The sequence below is a fragment of the Sinocyclocheilus grahami genome, unplaced genomic scaffold, assembly GCF_001515645.1.
Source record: "Sinocyclocheilus grahami isolate Dianchi unplaced genomic scaffold, SAMN03320097.WGS_v1.1 scaffold196.1, whole genome shotgun sequence".
NCBI classification, from domain to species: Eukaryota; Metazoa; Chordata; class Actinopteri; order Cypriniformes; family Cyprinidae; genus Sinocyclocheilus; species Sinocyclocheilus grahami.
In genome coordinates, this window is record NW_015505375.1 from 1682519 (window position 1) to 1702110 (window position 19592).

At 38.4% G+C, this 19592-nt stretch overlaps 1 protein-coding gene across 9 annotated transcripts in view; it reads right to left on the reverse strand.

The window, feature by feature from the left end:
• Positions 1 to 19592, reverse strand: part of tjp1a (tight junction protein 1a) — a 137151-nt gene that overhangs the window by 20991 nt on the left and 96568 nt on the right. For 6 of the 9 annotated variants that reach the window (XM_016285368.1, XM_016285369.1, XM_016285371.1 and 3 more), the window contains 10 exons: positions 18940 to 19042; positions 17558 to 17858; positions 17171 to 17274; positions 15390 to 15555; positions 15041 to 15176; positions 11112 to 11147; positions 7120 to 7250; positions 4374 to 4479; positions 4086 to 4236; positions 1845 to 1953 (listed from right to left, as the gene is read on the reverse strand). In XM_016285368.1, the coding sequence (XP_016140854.1) occupies positions 1845 to 1953; positions 4086 to 4236; positions 4374 to 4479; positions 7120 to 7250; positions 11112 to 11147; positions 15041 to 15176; positions 15390 to 15555; positions 17171 to 17274; positions 17558 to 17858; positions 18940 to 19042 (1343 nt within the window). The remainder of the gene's footprint in view (positions 1 to 1844; positions 1954 to 4085; positions 4237 to 4373; positions 4480 to 7119; positions 7251 to 11111; positions 11148 to 15040; positions 15177 to 15389; positions 15556 to 17170; positions 17275 to 17557; positions 17859 to 18939; positions 19043 to 19592) is intronic. The other 3 variants (XM_016285370.1, XM_016285373.1, XM_016285377.1) reach the window with 1 other exon arrangement.

Below are 19592 nucleotides of genomic sequence, written 5' to 3' on the forward strand. Positions count from 1 at the left end.
CAAAAAAAAAAAAAAAAAAAAAAAAAAAAAACCTTATTCAATCATTGAAGATGATTTGCATCAAGTGCTGAGAGATGTAGTAAAAACTGTGAACTATGTAAAATCACGCCCCTTGAAACACACTCTTCAGTTTACTCTGCAAAGAAATGGGTGCCGATTACGAGGGTTTGCAGCTCCACTCAGAGGTATGCTGACTTTCCCGCGGGGCCGTGTTAAGTCGCATATATGCGCTGCGCAAAGAGCTGAGAGAGTTTCTCTCTGATGAAAAGCTAGAATTCTTGCTGGTTGGTAGGTGATCAAATACTTATTTCATGCAATAAAATGGAAATTAATTATTTAAAAATCATACAATGTGATTTTCTGGAATTTTTTTTTTGATTCTGTCTCTCACAGTTGAGGTGTACCTACGATGAAAATTACAGATCTCTCCATTCTTTGTAAGTGGGAAAACTTGAAAAATCAGCAGTGTATCAAATACTTATTTGCCCCACTGTACATGGCAGATTTTTTCCAGCATCTCAATGTCCTCAATCAGAGCATGCAAGGACACAATGTTCACATTCTGAACGCACAAGATAAGGTGCGCGCATTCACGCAAAAAATATCCCTGTGGGAAAGCAAACTGCAAGAGGGAGCAACAGAAATGTTTCCTCTCTACAACCAGGAGCGCATCTCCTCCATTGCTGACAACATCACGCCAATAATTCAGTCTCACCTGTCATTTCTTCAGGGCTATTTTTTCTTGACCGGGCTTTTCAACAGTATTTCCCTGATTTGAACCACCACCACCTGGACTTTGTTAGGAACCCATTTGCACCAGGGGTTGGCACTCATCTGGATCTAGCAGCCCAGGAGCAACTGATTGACTTGACAAATGACGGAGGAATGAAAACAAGGTTCCCACGTCTTCCTCTATCAGAGTTTTGGATGTCTGTGAGAGAGGACTACCCTGTGTTGTCAGAGAAGGCAATAAAATGTATTTTACCTTTTGCCACAACTTATTTGTGTGAAGCTGGATTTTCAGCACTGAAAGTACTTCAGTCTAAGCACAGAGGTTTGAAAGGTTCTGTCTGGAGGTTGAAAGTGACATGCGCCTGGCTCTCACTAAAATGAAACCATGCTATGACAAACTATGTAGAAGCCACCAAGCTCATCCATCCCATTAGGAGTTTTTGAACCAGTAAATGATTCAAATTGGTTTGATTGTGTTTGTAATGCAAATGCTGTCCTTCAGGTTTAACATTTGAAACGACATGAGGGTGAGTAATTAATGACAGAATTTTCCTTTTTGGGTGAACTAACCCTTTAACTAAACACCAGGACAAGTTATATAAGAAAGGGATAACACAGTGAGCTGGTGATTATTAAAAATAAAGCCAGGGGATCGTGCTCCCAACGTGAAGCAGAAGGGTCTTATATCACCCTTACTAACCGGCGCACTGCACATTATCCCACTTAGTACAAAAGTACTTACCAAATAAACAAAGAAATGGGCATAAAGTGTTGATCCAAATTGATTTTTGATTTTATTACAGTGATATGAGATACATGATACTAGTGCAGCTTCGTGATAAACCAATGCTCATTTGACCAAAGATAGCTGCAACTGACCAATAAGAGTTAAATATTCTAGACCAGTGGTTCTTGACCGGGCCCACTAAGGGGCCTCAGCAAACTTCCAGGAGGCCTAATAAGGCATCATAAGTACCAGAGATACACATCAGATTAGACAGGAGGGCTTTCAAATATTGTCTTGGATAAGGGGGTTGGGGATCTTGGAGTCAAAAAGAACCATGTAATAAGTGAACATAATTGATATATGAAAGGCACATGCATCTGCTCACCATCTTTCTTCCTCTGAGCCAGGATGGTGACCTCTTCACCTCTGGGCAGATCGAGCAGGAACAGCACTGCTTCCTCACGAATGATGTTTGCAAAGTCAACATTGTTAACCTATGAACAGGTGGGAGTGCAAGAAGAAAACAGGCTTCAGATCTCTGCGGTGCTGTACCCTAACAATACACTGTTTATTGACAGTGGAAAGAGAAATAAAGAGAAGCAGAGACAGAGAAAAAAGAGAAAATCCACTTTTTCTGTTTCTACTTTATCTTAAAGTCACAATCTCAGGAGAGAAAAAAAAACAATAAAAAGAGTCAAGGTGAACGAGCAGTCACCCCTGACTAAATGGAAAGGGAAAAACAATGAGCTGGGAGTCTCGCTGTGGGGCAGGGCTTGGAATCTAAGGAGTGTGTGTTTGTGCAGCAGGGACGGGAACTTTCATACACGAGTGTGTACACACACTATGACGACCTGCTCTGGGACTAGTGTGGGAGTGACACAAAACTATCCATGTTTCATTAAAATGTGCTCAGTAGTAAACAAGCCTAAATGAGCCTGACTTAGAGTCTCTGTATTACACACAGCAACTGACAATAGCATAAGACCACTTGTGGCTTGAGTTAAACAATGAGCGCCATTGTGCGGCCGAAGGCTAAACAAAGGAAAGCTAGAAACAGAGAGACAGGCACTGAGTCAGAGCAGAAGTATGTCATGATTATTTTTTGCCCACAGCCAGAGGGGTCACATAGTGTCTTCATATTTTTCTGAGAAAAAGTGGGATGTTACAGTGTTACAGCACAGAGATTAGTCAACAGCAGATAGCAAAACAATCAAACACATGAATTGTTAAGATTTTTTATACGATTAAGCATGCTACTGTATCTGATACACATGTGATGTTTTCACACAATGAATGTCAATTTCACAATGTGTAGATTTAAAGGCAACAAATAGAACTGATCAAATGACAGTTTGGCTCCAAACAGTCGGACATCTGTAACAATGCTTAATTTGATTATATATTACAAAATGTAATATATATATATATATATATATAAAATTTATATATATTAAATAATTTAATGTTAACAAAATTAATTAACTTATGAAATTTTGTAATTTGTAACAAAATTATACAGATTTCACCTGTAACTAGGCAAACACTAGGAGGACAGGATGTTTATCATTAAATTGATGCTAGATCCATATTGCAAGGCCTCACTTTTAATTCTTAAAAGATGTTACTTGTATCTAGTAATAAATAGCCGCATTTCCACTGTGGGACCAAAAGCGAGTGTGCTAGTGCATGCCAGGGCCACTCGCGTTTCCACTATCACTTCCAGGGCTTGATCGTGCCTCGTCTGTACTTCCTCTGGGCCAACGACAAGGGTTTTTTTGGCCCGCCGAATACCTTGGCCCTAAGCTGGTCAGCTCGGGTTTGAGGAGTGGTCATGAACAAAGGCAGAGTTTCACAGAGTCTGAAGCGCCACGGATCATTTCATATAGTTAACAGCAATAACACCAGCATTAAAGACTTTTAAAATAATTTTATCTCAAAACTCACTTTCAGACAGCAGCGAGTGTTTGAAATAATTTCTTTTTGAGATCCGATGTGGATTACGATCACCATACAAGGCAGAAATATTTATATTCGATGCAGAAGACTATGCACTTTAGCCATTACCACAGTAAACATGGTAAATACGACTACTTGAAGAAATCAGACAAATCATATAGGCTATCACAATTGTGTATTTTTTTTGTTACATATTTTCTGTGTCAGTAAGTCTCGTCTCTTTATACCTGACTGTCTGATGTTCATATTTAGCCAACCGTTTTGTGAAATAAGGGTAAATATCACTATTTCTGTGTGACTAATTTTGATATATTTTGATCAATGTATCACTTATTATTGTAAAACAAGTAAAACATTGATGCTTTGTTTTTAAATCTTCAAGTAAACAACAAAAAATGCAAACAAACAGTTTATCATGTTCGTTTAGTGATCTCGCTAGTTCCAGTGATTTATTTCTGATTAGTTTTCTGATAAACCTTCTCTTTGTCTGTGAAATGACTGTTCCAGAGAGGCATGTAAAGGGCTGGTTTTAGTGAAGCACTGCCGGAGCTTCTGGCCCAACGGTGGAAATGCAGTGTGATTTTGGCCTCGGTGCTATTAGTCCCTCCCGGCCCATTGAAAGCACTGGCCCAACAGTGGAAAAGCGGCTAATGTAAAAGATGGTCCTCACCCTGAGTATCTGGTCTCCCTCCTCCAGGCCTTCCTTAGCAGCAGGACTGTCTTCCAGCACACCAGCCACAAAGATCCCCACATCATTTCCTCCCGCCAGCCTCAATCCTACGCTTTCTCCCTTCTTAAACTTCACCAGCTTCATACTAGGCCTGGTAACAGAGAATAAAACTGGCTCAGTTTTTAATCTGCACAATATACAGAAAGTTTACTTTGCTAATAAATTCAAAATCTTTAGAAAAGGCACTTGGGAGCATGATGCCAGTACAGAATATACAACGACACTGACCGGAGGATGCTGTCATCATGGGTGACACTGGGCACAGGGGCGTCAGAAGGGCTGACTGGCAGATCAACATCAGGTTGCCCAGGTTGTGCATACACAGGTTTTGGCTCTAAACAAACATTGCTGTTAGACTCTGACCATGATGTACAGTATGTCAATAAACACTTATTTCTTTTAACAGGTGATTAATCAGCCCAAAAAGAACACGAAGAACTAGAGCAAAACTAGGTCAGATTAAGGCATTCCAGAACAAAGCAGCACACTACAGAGAGAAAACTAGAGGAGGTCTGACTTTGATCAGTGTAAAGGTGGGAGTAGGAGTAGGAGCAATGAATGATTTCTCCAAGGAGGCGAGGGAGATTGTGCAACAATTAAAAAAATTAAATAAAAAAAATGATAATTTAACAAAATTAAAAACTAAACATTGCGCTTAAACACTATTTGATATACACACAAAAAGTATGTAAACCACAATTTTTTTGCCCCACTGTAAAATATAGTTGAAAAGTCACATTAAAGGGGTCATGAACTGAGATATCAAAATTCCCTTGATCTTTTGACATATAAGAGGTCATTGTACCGTATTGGCCCGAATATAAGACGACCCTGATTATAAGACGACCCCCCTTTTTCCAGATGTACCTTTTGGAAAAAGGCTTTTTAAAAACCAAATCTTGTTTTTTCCTCAGTAAAACACATTTTGTCTTCAATTATTTTCATATTGCATATTTTTCCTATTTTAATTTTTGTTTTGAGAGTATGGTAAAAACTGGTAAAATGTACCAACAATCACATTTAAAAAAAATACACTTTTTGATATACCATAAAAAAAAAAAAAAACTTAAATTAGGACATTTAGGCTATCCATCTAATAGTAGCCTACCAAAATCTTATTAACAGTAGAAGTTAAATCTTACTGTAGACTTCAAATCTGGGTACTGTCTTACGTTTTAAAATCACAAAGGGAGTTTACTCATGCAGCTGTAAGGTTTTCTTTTTCCTTACTTTTTACTCGCGATCTTTACAACACGCATTACATTACGTATTTCATGGCACACTCATTGTATGCGTATTTGGCGTCACCTATTGTTGTGGGTGTATTATTGACATGTCAAAGTCTAGACCCTGAATATAAGACGACCATGTTTTTTCAGATGCATTTCCAAGAAAAAAAAACATTGTCTTATATTCGGGTCAATACAGTACTATAAAGACATCCTGCAAGTTTCAGAACTCAAAACTTTCTTGTTAGTCTAAAAACAGCTTATATTGAAGACAATCTGCCAAAACGCCAGGTTGTGGATTGTGCCACTTTATGACGTAAGAGAGCGGGTAAACCCTGCCTCCGCAGAAGATGATCAAAGCCTGCTTCTACATCACTGCCTGTTTAGCCCCGCCCACCAATTCACTCCTGGAGTAGTTAAATAGCGAGAGAGGCAAACACAAGTCTATGCAGAAACCAAATGATAAAGATGGCTCTGGAGAAAACAAGACGCTGTGCAGTGCCAAGTTGTGGAAAAACACAGTCTTTGCATTGCCTTCCTTCTGATCCCAACATTAGGAAAGAGTGGATGAAGTTTATTTTTAATGAAGATCCAGACTGTGTCAGTAATAATTTGGTCCTTTGTTCACTTCATTTTACCGCGGATTTGTTAACAAACAAAGCACAATTCAACGCAGGATTTCCAGAAAGACTGAAACTAAGAGACGATGCTGTGCCGAATATACTGGATCCGAGTCCGACAATAATGTCACACCACACAAGTGTGAGCAACTGTTTTTATTACGTGGTCACTATTGCTTTGTCTGTTATTACGGATCGTTTGATATGTACAGAGTATTTATGAGTTTTTAACCTAAATCACAACAGCGTCCATCTATGAAGGACGTAGGCTGTCATACACACACAACTGTTAGCCAATCATAGCAGTGGGCGTTTACGTCTACAATCCGTCTACAATTCACCACGGCCTATTCAAATGGAGCGTTCAGATGAGGGGAGTCACAACAGGACAAAAGATAGCCTATTACTTCTAAATTATGATGTTTCTTTGATGTAAAAATCTTGATAACATTATAAGTGGACCTCAGAAAACAGTACAAAATAATAATAATAAAAAAAAAGTGTAGTATTGGTTGCTTGATCATTGCGTTAGGTAAATTATGTTTCATGTGCCAATTTAGTAAACATCATATGGAAATGGAACTGGAATTTAAAAAAAAAACGGATAAATCACAACAGCGTCCATCTATGAAGGACGTAGGCTGTCATACACACACAACTGTTAGCCAATCATAGCAGTGGGCGTTTACGTCTACAATCCGTCTACAATTCACCACGGCCTATTCAAATGGAGCGTTCAGATGAGGGGAGTCACAACAGGACAAAAGATAGCCTATTACTTCTAAATTATGATGTTTCTTTGATGTAAAAATCTTGATAACATTATAAGTGGACCTCAGAAAACAGTACAAAATAATAATAATAAAAAAAAGTGTAGTATTGGTTGCTTGATCATTGCGTTAGGTAAATTATGTTTCATGTGCCAATTTAGTAAACATCATATGGAAATGGAACTGGAATTTAAAAAAAAAAAACGGGAAAAAAACGGGAAAAAACAACAACAAGGTGACATTGCCTCATCATTTAAAAAGTCCACTAAATGTCACTGGACTTTAGAGATAAGCCAGTAGGAGAGCAGAAGGAAAGACAGAAGACAGCTGGAAGTCTGGAGGTGAAAGTTCCAACCTGGCAGTGGAGGGATCTGTTTGTCCCCGGGCTGTTCTGTGGGCAGAACCAGAAGTGCATCCTCCGCCATCTTAACTGGAGTGGATACAGCCGCTGGTTTGGAGATGCGCTCCTCCTCACGACTCCTGTGGCTAGAGACACACACAGCTCACAGATACAAACCGAGCCTTGCTTTATCTCTGCTTATAATATTAGTAGTTGACAAATATGGACATTAACTTTATTTTATAAAATCAAGATTTTAGGTTACACAGTATAAGGTAGATTATATTTTTAGGGTGTATTAAATGACCACTGTTTAAATGTAATCACCGTGCGACATGCATAAACAACTAAAAGAACAATATGCAGATGCTTTTGACTGAAAAAGACTATCAAATGCATCAATATTATGAGAGGTGCCTTCATAGGCAGACACCATGATGCAAGCAAAACTTCCTGTTGGGCAAGTTACTAAAGAACCCAAAAAAACATTGGTGGCATTTCACAAACTGTAGATAAGATTTTGGTCAGCATGTATGAAAGTTTGGAACATGTCAGACATTATATTTTTTTTAACTTGATTGATGATGAGAGCATCCTGAAGGAAGAGCATGTGAAAAATGCTGAATGGAAACAAAACAGTAGGATCATGAACACAACAATGCTTGAAAACAGGATTAAAGGGTTAGTTCACCCAAAAATGAAAATTAGCCCATAAATTACTCACCCTCAAGTCATCCTAGGTGTATATGACTTTCTTCTTTCAGACGAATCCAGTCGGAGTTATATAAAAAATTGTCTTTGATCTTTCAAGCTATTTAATGCCACTCCGCGGGTGTTGCATGCATCAGTCCAAAACACAACGTGCACAACGCTGAACTCATACCTCATCAGCCTGGAACTGCTCCCGTGTACAACTGTTGGCGCAAGCTACATTAAAGTGATTATTACGTTTTGAATATGGATATTTTTCTTACAAAAACGCATTGATTCGCTACAGGAGGCCTTTGTTCACCCCCCGGAGCCGTGTGAGACATGTTTTAATGGATGGGTGCTTTTTATTTAACTTGTTTTGGACTGATGCATGCAACACCCACTGAGTGGCATTAAACAGCTTGAAAGATCAAAGACTATTTTTTATATAACTCCGACTGAATTCATCTGAAAGAAGAAAGTCATATACACCTAGGATGACTTGAGGGTGAGTAATTTATGGGCTAATTTTCATTTCTGGGTGAACTAACCCTTTAAGATTGCTCATTAGACGGCACCAGATGCCAGTGCTTTAGGTCAGACTGTATCATTTTTCTCCTGCTAAAAATTAGGACAAATGCTAGGAGCTTCTTTTAAACCTATAAACTTGACAACTCAGATATTTAAAATGCTTTGAGGCATCAAAACTACTCTCTGTTGCACATTCTGATATCTGGATGTGCACAGACATAGAAAGATGGAGAAACATATGAGGAGTTCAGGATCAGGACTGCACCCTAGAACTATGGGTGAATTTGAGAGTCACATGATTGGTAATAGTATGACTCAGACAGGAAACAGACCACTCCTGAAATATTCTTTTTTTTTTTCTTTGATGAACACAATTAGCATTGTTGTGCCAGCTGAATCAGTAAAACAATCAGATATCTGCCAAGAAATTAAATGTTCATCTGTCAGAACAAAAAAAAAAAGAGAGATAAAAAAGTTCCTTGCTGCCTAGCAGTGTACTTTATCTTAAAGTCCCCCTGTAGTGAAAATCAAGTTTACGTTGTTTATTTGTCTATGTGGTGTTTTTAATATGCTTTTAGACAAACCATGTGCCGATCTATTAATCAAAACCATTGCTGAGTATTTTCTCCTTAAAACTGTAGTTTCCCAATGGCAGTCCAAGAAATGCAGTTTGAAACAGACCTCGGTTTGCTACGTCACAATCCAATAACCAATCACGTCAAGGGATCGATTCCTATCACTAGCATGCAAAATATACTAATACCAGCACCAAACTAAAAATAAATCAGAGCAAAAAAACCATGAAGCTGTGGTTTAATGTGAATTTAGAACCGCTAACTTGCATTATAACCCGTGGCAACAGTGTAAAAGTAGCCCGGTGTCAGACGCACTTCTCCCGCAGCTGCGTCTGCACTTCACATGCGTATGCTCGCGGGCGCGAATTAACAAATCACAAACGGCTGCATTCGAGTCTTCAAGGCATTTTAGGCATTACTTACTTGACACATCGTCAAGTAAGTAACTTTAACGAATGTTACAGTATTCAATGTAGTTGTCCGCTAGTAAAAACATAGTTTTATCAGTCATTATGCCATTGTTTTGCGGTTACTACAGTTCAGTGGATCAGGAGGAGGGACTAATTTGCATATTCATAGATCCGCGTATAGTAAATGAGGCAAGGGTGTAGAGTTACATTCAAGCTATTTTAAGGCATGAGAAAATTATTTTCACAAGAAAAAAACATTTAAATATGTCATTTTGATGATCAAAGATAAGTTTTAAGGGATAAAATATTTGACTACAGGGGGACTTTAAATCTCTTATGCCCTGGACATGCACACACACACACACACACACACAGACACACACACACACACACACACAGAGGCCTACATATATCCCAAGCTCTCCTTTGCTCTGTTGGTTTTCTCTGTACTAACACATCCATCACACACAGGCTAAATCCTCTGCTCACATTCTTCTGCATTAGTTTCTCCTCTGTGACCTGTTACAATCTAACTGAAACACTTCTATGTGCATTGAACCCCTATAAAAATCATCACTTTTTACAGTGTATATAAATTTTATATATTGTGTAGAAATAAATTTTTTTCCCCTTAAAGGAACACCATTCTTGTGACTATTTTCTTGCAATTATACAGCAAGAAAAGCCAATAAATTTATATTTCTATTACAAGTACAAAATACGCCCTTGGAAGCTGCTTGTTCTTTGTTTTACTTATGAATTAATGCAGGTGAAGTTACTTTGCAAATATCTAATATAGAACAGGCTATAAACCTGGAAGAACTATTACATCACTAGGTCTGAGTCAGCAAGAAATACAGACGGCTCACTGCATACATGATGATCATTATGCCACACGCAGCTGGATCCAGATTCAAGAAGAAAAAAAAAGGTTAATATTTGTTCTGAAATGTATTTATTAATACATTATTTAAAAAAAATTGAATATACTAATATATATACACACATATACACAATTAATGATTCCATTATTTAATATAAATTTGTTTCATTCATACTTTTTATTTTTATTCATTTTAATCGATTTAATACATTTAACCAATTTATTTAGGTTCATCTTTCTTTCCCCAAGAAGTTTTAAATAATTGAACTTTACATGTCTGATTACTTCTTATTTTCTTTATTATGCCTATGTAAAGCACTCTGAATTACCACTGTGTATGAAATGTTTTATATAAATAAACTTGCCTACCCGAACCTAATACAGAGACAACACTGAATCAACACACTTAAGTGCTCTTGAGAAACTTTGTGTAGAGGAGAGAGATTAAAAAGCTGACAGCTCAGACTGAGGGGAGAGAGAGTGTATGTCTGTGGCTTGTACAGCGAGGAAAAACCCATCTGGTGATGCAAATTTCAGAGGGAATTGTGTTGTCTCTTGTGTTCCAAGGTTAATGAACACGCATCCAGGAAAATGAATTCAGGCCCATTTCTGCATAACAGCCTTGACACCCACTGGCAGTTTACACACACACAGAGCTAGTTGCCTCTGTGCTACCAGCTCAACGTGACAGAAAGCATGCTAATTTCACTACAAGCACATTGTAAAGCACCACATCAAATGCATTTAAAGTGCATTTTACAAACTAAACCATCCATATAGAACACAGGACCCACACATTAATAGGACTATGACAAAATTGCACAAAAACACATTCACAAACAACAAATCAACATAATATCCATGCACTCAGACTCCATCTACAAAAACTATCCACTGTGTACAGAGCACAGCACTTACAGTGGGAGCATTCTGGTGAGAAAAGAGCCCGTCAGCCTGTGTAAAGACAGAGCAGTTATTCAACAGCGAGTGAGTGATGCATGGCTCTGAGATATTAACCTGGCTCACTGACAAACAGGTTCATCATCCCCCACCATGCCTCCAAATCTAGCAGTCCAAGTCCAGAAAATTACTTTTTAGACCATCCATTTTTTGTGGTGCTGAAGGAGGACCCTATAGCATTCACATGTTGCCCAGTACTGTTAATCACCCAGACAGTAAAGAGTGACCAGAGCCAGTTTATATTTATACAATGTCGCTGAATTAAATCAGTGTACATTAATAATTCTTTCAATATTGTGAAATATTATAACTTATAACAACTAGGGTTGGGCGATGTCTACAAAACTGGCATCGGACGATGTCTACAGTGAAACATCGCGATGGAGCCGGTGAATCCGTATTCAGAAAGGTATGGAAAACAAATAACGTTTGCCTGTTACATTACAGTACTTAAATTTCACTTACCACATAAACAGAGTTAGGAGAGATGACTGAGGATGATGGCGAATGATTTGCATGATTTGCAGCACCACTGACAAACATCTAATTTAGTCAAATGTATGGTAAGTACTGCTGCTCCATAGTATAAACAGAGTACGTGCGATCACGAATCTCGAAAGAGAAAGTGAAACTAAAAAGCGATCGTGCATTCAAAAGCAGTTTCAATGCCAGGCATAACAGCGGCTCCCTGATGCGCGCAATTTATATACAGTATAATTACCCAATGATAAAACTGCGAGAGAAAGTATTGAAATACATATTTTCCTCCCATCTCATATTTATTTCCTTTAGGGGTTCCGTAGTACATGTCATTTTCTTTCCATACATGGTATTGGGATGCGGCGGATTGCAGGGGTGGGGGTGGGGGGTTGTGGAATCACGAATCACGATGCTGGCTCAACATCGTGATATCTATCAACCATCAGTGATGGACGATGGCATCGTCTATCGGCCCAACCCTAATAACAACATTTATTTTAATATATTTTAAATTTATATTGTCATTTACATATGGTGGCAAAGCTGAATTTTCAGGAGCCGATACTCCAGTCTTCAGTGTCACGTGATCTTTCAGAAATCATTCTAATATGCTGATTTTGTGCTCAAGAAACATTATTATCAACATAAAGAAACATTACCAATGTTAAAAACAGCTGTGCTGCTTAATATTTTTGTGGAGCCTGTGATACATTTTTTAGGATTTTTTGCTGAATAGAAAGCTCAAAAAACTGTTTTATTTGAACTCTCTGTAACATTATGAATGTCTTTTACTTTCACTTTTGATCAATTTAATGCATAACGCTGAACAAAGCATTAATTTCTTTTAAAAAAAAACTATAAAGAAACAAATTTGCTTAAATATGTGCCATCCAAGGTTTCATACTTATCTCAGGGAGTTTTCCATTGTCATGTTTGGCACGCTGGGGGGTTTTGCTAGGCGCTTTTTTGTAAATCTGCTTTGGAACTATATTAAATGTGTTATAAAATTGAACTGAAATGAAAACTGAATTGAATTTAGCTCTAGTATCTTCATATTCAATATGATTCAGTGGAGATCGATGATTCTACTAATCTAGCGGGTCTAGTGTCTCCTGTGGCAAGCTCAATGACGCAGGTAGTGACGATTCTCTCTGGCCAATCAGTGATCAGCAGGGTTTACTCGTCACATTTTGGTAATGGTACAGCTCGCTTGGAACCTCAGCCGAGATGGTATTGAAAAAAGTACTAGGTACCAGGTACTGTACACAGTGGAAAACCCCCCAAAAGCGAGCCGTGCTGTACCATGCAGTGGAAAAGCGCCATAACATTACAGACACTGTCCACATGTGCAAAGTAAAGGCAGACTATGTACACAAACACTCTAGAAACTGCTACAGCTGTGGCAATTGTCTGAGACATGAAAGGCACCACTGTCTTGTTGAGGTGAGAGAGCCGATAATGAGGTGTAATCTGAGATCAGATATTAAGTGAGACGCTGCTGTAGACAGACAGGTGGAGGATGTGTGGGGACGCGAGGTGTGTCAAATTTCACAGCCTGCAGCAGTGTGGGGATATGAGATGTAGAGAGTAGCTGCTTTAATGGCAGGAAGGATGGCATGTCCCCTGGGAAAGGATGGGCACCTTGTGGCAGTGTCATCTTTTTCATCCCGGTCTCTTTTCATACTCACAATCTCCTGGAAACACCATCTTGTGCTCTTCCTTTCTTACTTCCATCTGTTTTACATACTCCACTAGTCTCTCTTATGATTTCCTTCGGCCCCCATCCACCACTTATAAAATGTACCATGGTAACCACAGTTTCCACCAAAACACCATAGCATAATATCATTACTACTGTTACTGATAAATGGGAGAATATAATTATAATTAATCTGATTTTTTTAATGGAAATCTCTCATCATGATTTATTTAGGTCTGTCTATCAATTTTAAATCACATGAATTATGTGAAACTCTAATTAATAAAATTTTAATTGAACAATTAATCACACATCAAACTGAAAATAAAGATATTACGGAGACTGACAAATCATTAAATATTAAAAATGTTACAAAAATGTTTTTTTGTACACACTAAATACAACAAATTGATAGCGGTGCGTTTGTTTCTTTTTTTTTTTGTAACACTAACTAGTACATATTTTGGCAAAAACTGTGGTTACCATTTTATTATACATTTTTGTAAAGGACTAGTGTTTATGTATACATATATGTATGCTTGTACATTATATTTGTGATGCACCAAACAAGTTTACATTACTTTCAGTAAATAAACTTGGTATGCTGTCCAGGTTGTCATGTTCTCGGGTGATAAATTAAACCAGTCACAGTAAAGATCTTTGGCAACAAGCTGCCTCTTGATTTTTCAATTAAAAAATGTGACATATTTGCTATTCTAACATCATTTTGATCACAGTGTATGTCCACACTGCTGACATGTTTACCTGTTGTAGTTTATCCACATTGTGTGCACAAAATAGATGCTGACACAGTCAAAACACTTCATCTGAAATGTGCTAACTGTTTTGGTCAATAATTTTGGGCCACCAAAACTACTCCAGTCTACTACTTTTTTTTTTGCAGTTTTGGCCAAATATTTTTGGTTCTTAAAATTATATACATTATATATACAGATTACTGTACTGTATAATGTTACCATATATCATAATATGGCATATGAGACAAGCATCAAATGTCCAAAATTTGAGGTATTTACTATTCTGTAGCATCATACAACAGATATCAATACACACTGATTCTTGAACTTTATTGTCTCTTATACAAACACACACACAAACAACACTGAAAGAATAATCAGAGCACTTGCTGTCAACACGTCTCACGTCTACAGTGCTAGCGCACATCTACTACGTTAGTTAAGACAGCTACATGAGCTCAGCTCTACTGTAGTGTCAAACTGAGTTAAGATCAGCCAGCTCACTGCTCTATGACAAAACATTTACACTCTCCTCTGACTGCAAACAAAACCGAACAAAAATATTTCAAACAAATACAAATCAGTGACAGTAAGTGTAATATTTGTTAAAGCTAATGTATATCTGTAAGTATACCTGTAAATCAGTCCTATCTGCTTCACTGATTATTCTGCTTCATATGATTATTAATGACATTTAAAGCAGGCTCGGGGTGAAGGGGAGGAATCCTTGAAATCTCTCAGGACCAACAATCATTCACAGCGCTCTTCTGTCATTAAGCAGATCGATGCAGCCTTTCTGCTCTTGCACACATATCCTATAGTATATATTCATCTCTCTAAATTAGTGAAATGATCCAAAGTCTGATGTTAACCAGGGAAATGGAAAAGTTAAGGATCCTTTAAGAAGGGTCCTTTGTTTGCTTAATGTAAGCATTTCTGGTGTCTCTTACCTGCCGTTGCTCATCTGTTGAGGAGAGTTGCTGGAGATGTCGGAGGGCTCTGAGCGTTTGTCAGGGGAATGGGATCGACTGCGACGGGTGCGCTCATGGGAATGATCTGATGCCATTGAATGAATTTCTGAAATGTCTGTTGAAACAAATCATGATTTTCAAGTGTCAATTTAGTCCAAGTTGACTTGTTTTTAGAAAAAGACAAAAATCCTACAAGAAAAAGGACAAGAAAGCCATGTAATGTGAACAATGCAAACGACAACACTTGATGTACATGTCTAAATATCGTTTAAACTCAAGTCTAAACTTAGCTTTTTCAGATCTACATTTTTAACTAGGATCATCTCACCATCTCTGTCTGAATTAGCTGAGGGAATGCTATTATCCAAATCTGGAATGTTGAGGAGTGTCGCCCTCTCGTCTCTCTGCACCACCATCTTCAGCTTGCCTTTCGATCGCTCTATAAGCTTCTTTGCGTCTATCAAAGACAGGTTCTCAGTCACTGTTCCATTGATCTATACGGAGAAGAGAGGGAGAAGAGCAGAACACCATTTTCTGGATGAACCATGTCTGCTATTTTGTATAATACAGCTTTAACAGTGACAAAGGCCAGACAAAATTACATCAGGTATAAAGCACTAATCACGGCTGAGAAAGCCTGTTGTATAAATTAAGCATTTTTAAATTATAACCATACACACTTTTAGTGCTTAAATTAGCCCTGCAGATAGCAACAGGCAAATAAACAAACCTTATACACTACCATTCTAAAGTTTTTAATATCATTAAGACAGATGTTTTTGAAAGAAGTCTCTTTTGACTCCTCACCATGGCTGCATTTATTTTTATGGCTGCATTATATACTGTAAAATACTATTATTATTTAAATAATTTTGTTTTATTTTAATATATTTTAAAATGTATTTTCTTTTCTGTGATGCAAAGTTGAATTTTCACCCGCCATTCAGTGTCACATGATCCATCGGAAATCATTCTAATATGCTGATTTGGTGCTTCTTATTATATGGTTCTTATTATAATCAGTGTTGAAAACTGGTGCTGCTTACTATTTTTGTGGAAACCATGATACTTTTTTTGATTCAGTGATGAAAAGAAAGTTAAAATAAACAAATCTGCTGTAACATTTAAAATGTCTTAACAGTCACTTTTGATGTATCTTTGCTAAATAAAAGTCGGAACAGTAGTGCATATGCAGTAAAAAAAAAAAAAAAATGCTGTTCCTGATTTTCCATTTACAGAGACAAGCCTGCTGGCAGTGTGCTCAATGCCCTGCAGTTTCACTCCAGTGCACTCTGGGATATGCTCTGTTCCACTCAGTAAGCACTAGCCTCATTTAACTGATGACGGCTCATAAATTTTCATGGAAATGTCAAGTAATTTCCCCAATTAAACAACTAATAACTTGGTAAGTGTTCGAGCTCTTCTTCAGCCAAAACTAGTCAGTCAGTTGATACTTTTTATATTCTTTAAGGTAAAAACAGTATAATTATGAAGTATAAAGAAATATAAATGTAAAGTATAAAGAATAATTATGCCAACATTAAGAATGAGAGTAAAAGAGGTTTAACAAACTTAATTTTGGGTGTGCTTAAAGCTACTGTACCTAAAGGTGCTGTAAGTGCCTTCATGGAAATATCCCTGAAAGATATGACTTAAATATACTATGCTGCGATATCACACTGATCTGCCCTAGTCTCTATGAACAGACAGATAATCAGTGACCACAAGCAACTGTCAGATTCTTCATTCAGCCAATGAAATGGCTTTTGAGGCACTTTCTGCCTGTCAATCATTTTGCACATTCACAGTGGGCAGTCCATATATGGGAAGCCAAATGCTGAACGCATGATATATTAACTTGGTGCAGTTTTCAAGAGTTTAGAGGAAGCCAAATGATCACAATTTCTCATCTGTCAACAACAACTTACACAGCCAAACATTTTAGTAGATATAGCAAGACAGAGGAAAATAAAGGGAGCACAAAACACTGGTGAAGCTGTTCAGCACAAGTATCGGTACCAGCAGCTGGTACCGCTCACTCCATTGACTATCCAGTTCTCTTCTTTTCCTGAACCATCTCTGATTCATCCCAGACACCGCTTCTCATACCTTCAGAACGACATCTCCCTCTTGTATGTTGCCATCACGGGCTGCGAGGCTCTCGGAAGAAATGTCCTTTACAAAAATGTGGCTGGCCAGACGCAGGCCATACTCTGCACACAACAGAAAATACACACAAGAATAAACAATAACAGACATAATCCACTTAAATTAATGAGTGACTGATCTGACTACTGAGTAAATTACTACAGCTTTGTTCTTGTTGAAAGCACCCTGTGAGTATTTATGCCAGTAGACTAATCACAGCTATTAGCTAATGAACAACAGCCTGCATTACACCTGTTTACACATTCTAATATGTTTGCCAAGCCCTCTGGTGAAGCCATCAATAGTCATTAAGAGGTTTGTCCTTTAATTTTTAACAGCTCCACCCACCTTCATTCTTGCGGGACTTGACGAGTGTGACTTTGGAAGGTCGTGCTGGGACGTTGGACGCAACTGATCGTCTGTCTGAGTGTGGGGAAATGCTCCTCTCACGAGAATTACTATGGTCTCGTCTTCCAGCGCTGCCGCTGCGCTCGTTTCTTCTGCTCGTGCCTCCACTCGCTCCCCCTGCACGTGCTGGACCCTCATAATCATCCTCCTCAGTGTCGTCCTCTTCCTCTCGCTCTGACATAGTCTCTCTGTCTCCCCCGCGACTTACAGGAATCTGCACCTTCCTCTTTCTGCGGATAGTCTGAACAGGCAATATATTAACATTTGAACAAGATGAATAAGATTAACATACTAAAAGATAATAATAGAACATATTTATATATTATTAGGGCTGCACGATAAATCGCATGCGATATTTAACGAGCATCTTATCAGTAAAGCCGGTTTTGTAATCAGCGGTAAATCTCCATCACCTGTGGGCTTTCACATTGAGCAGCATTAACTACACAGAGCCGTTGTTCACTGACGAGCTGCGCAAAACCACGTTCATGTTCACGCGATTTTTTTGCGCAGCTCGTCAGTGAACAACGGCTCTGTGTAGTTAATGCTGCTCAATGTGAAAGCCCGCAGGTGATGGAGATTTACCGCTGATTACAGAACCGGCTTTCTGACAAGATGCGCGTTATATATCGCATGCGATTTATCGTGCAGCCCTATATATTATCATTAGCAAGGGCAATAGCCAATCATCAGTTATATATTATTGTTACACAGCTCTCTGGAATACTTCATTCTAATTGGTCAATGCATTTTCATTTTGTGATCAAATGTGGCCATTAATCGCACTCAGAGTCCAAAATGAAAGCTTAATTAATTATATTATATATTCAAATATTTTGGGGGAATTTCTGAGTGTGCATATTATTTTCTTTCTTATGTTTCTTTACAAGAAATTACTATGTATCTTCATTTGAAGTGTAGATTCTTCAATTATGTCAATATCAGCTGTGAAAATATGTATATCATTTGTATCACAGAAACCCTAAAGTACTGATCAAACTCTGCACTTAAAAAAAATCTAGCTCTAAAGGTCATGCCTCTTCAGAGGACAAAAAAAAAAAAACACGGAAAATGTCAAGACACTGACTAACAGCTCCTCTACGCTCACAAAGACAAATACTCTGCAGTACTGCGCTTTGACTCCCAGCATTCCTCACTGCTTAATGTAAAGCTCAGTCATGACTGATCACCTACATGTTCTGCCTCCCTCAAGTTCTTCCATCCTCCATCACAGCCCACTTACTCACTGTAGCCCAGTTAAGAATCAAGGTTGTACAGGACTGATGAAATGTACGAGGGATGATGCTGTGTTATTAACTCACAATTTTGGCATTCTTTCCACTTTTCCTCAGCTGCTGAACAGCGTAGGCATGCTCCACATTGTCCATGGCGACAGCGTTTACCATCACCACTCTATCATTCTCCCTGCAGACAAAAATATATATTTTTGTGAAGAAAATAAAAATCTAAATGAATGTTTTTATAAACATAAATAAAATTTTGAATGAATGAATGATGCATTTATATAGCTCTTTGTGTATTTTTGTACACCCAAAGCGCTTTACAATCATGTGGGGGGGTCTCTCCTCAACCACCACCAGTGTGCAGCATCCACCTGGATGATGCGACGGCAGCCACAGGACAACGGCGCCAGTGCGCTCACCACACACCAGCTACAGGTGGAGAGGAGAGAGTCATAGAGCCAATCATGTGGAAGGGGATTATTAGAAGGCCATGATTGACAAGGGCCAAGGGGGGGCAATTCGGCCAGGACACCGGGGTTACATCCCTACTCTTTTACAAGAAGTGCCATGGGATTTTTAATGACCACAGAGAGTCAGGACCTCAGTTTAACGTCTCATCCGAAAGACGGTGCTTTTTGACAGTATAGTGTCCCCGTCACTATACTGGGGCGTTAGGACCCACGCAGACCACAGGGTGAGCACCCCCTGCTGGCCTCACTAACACTTCTTCG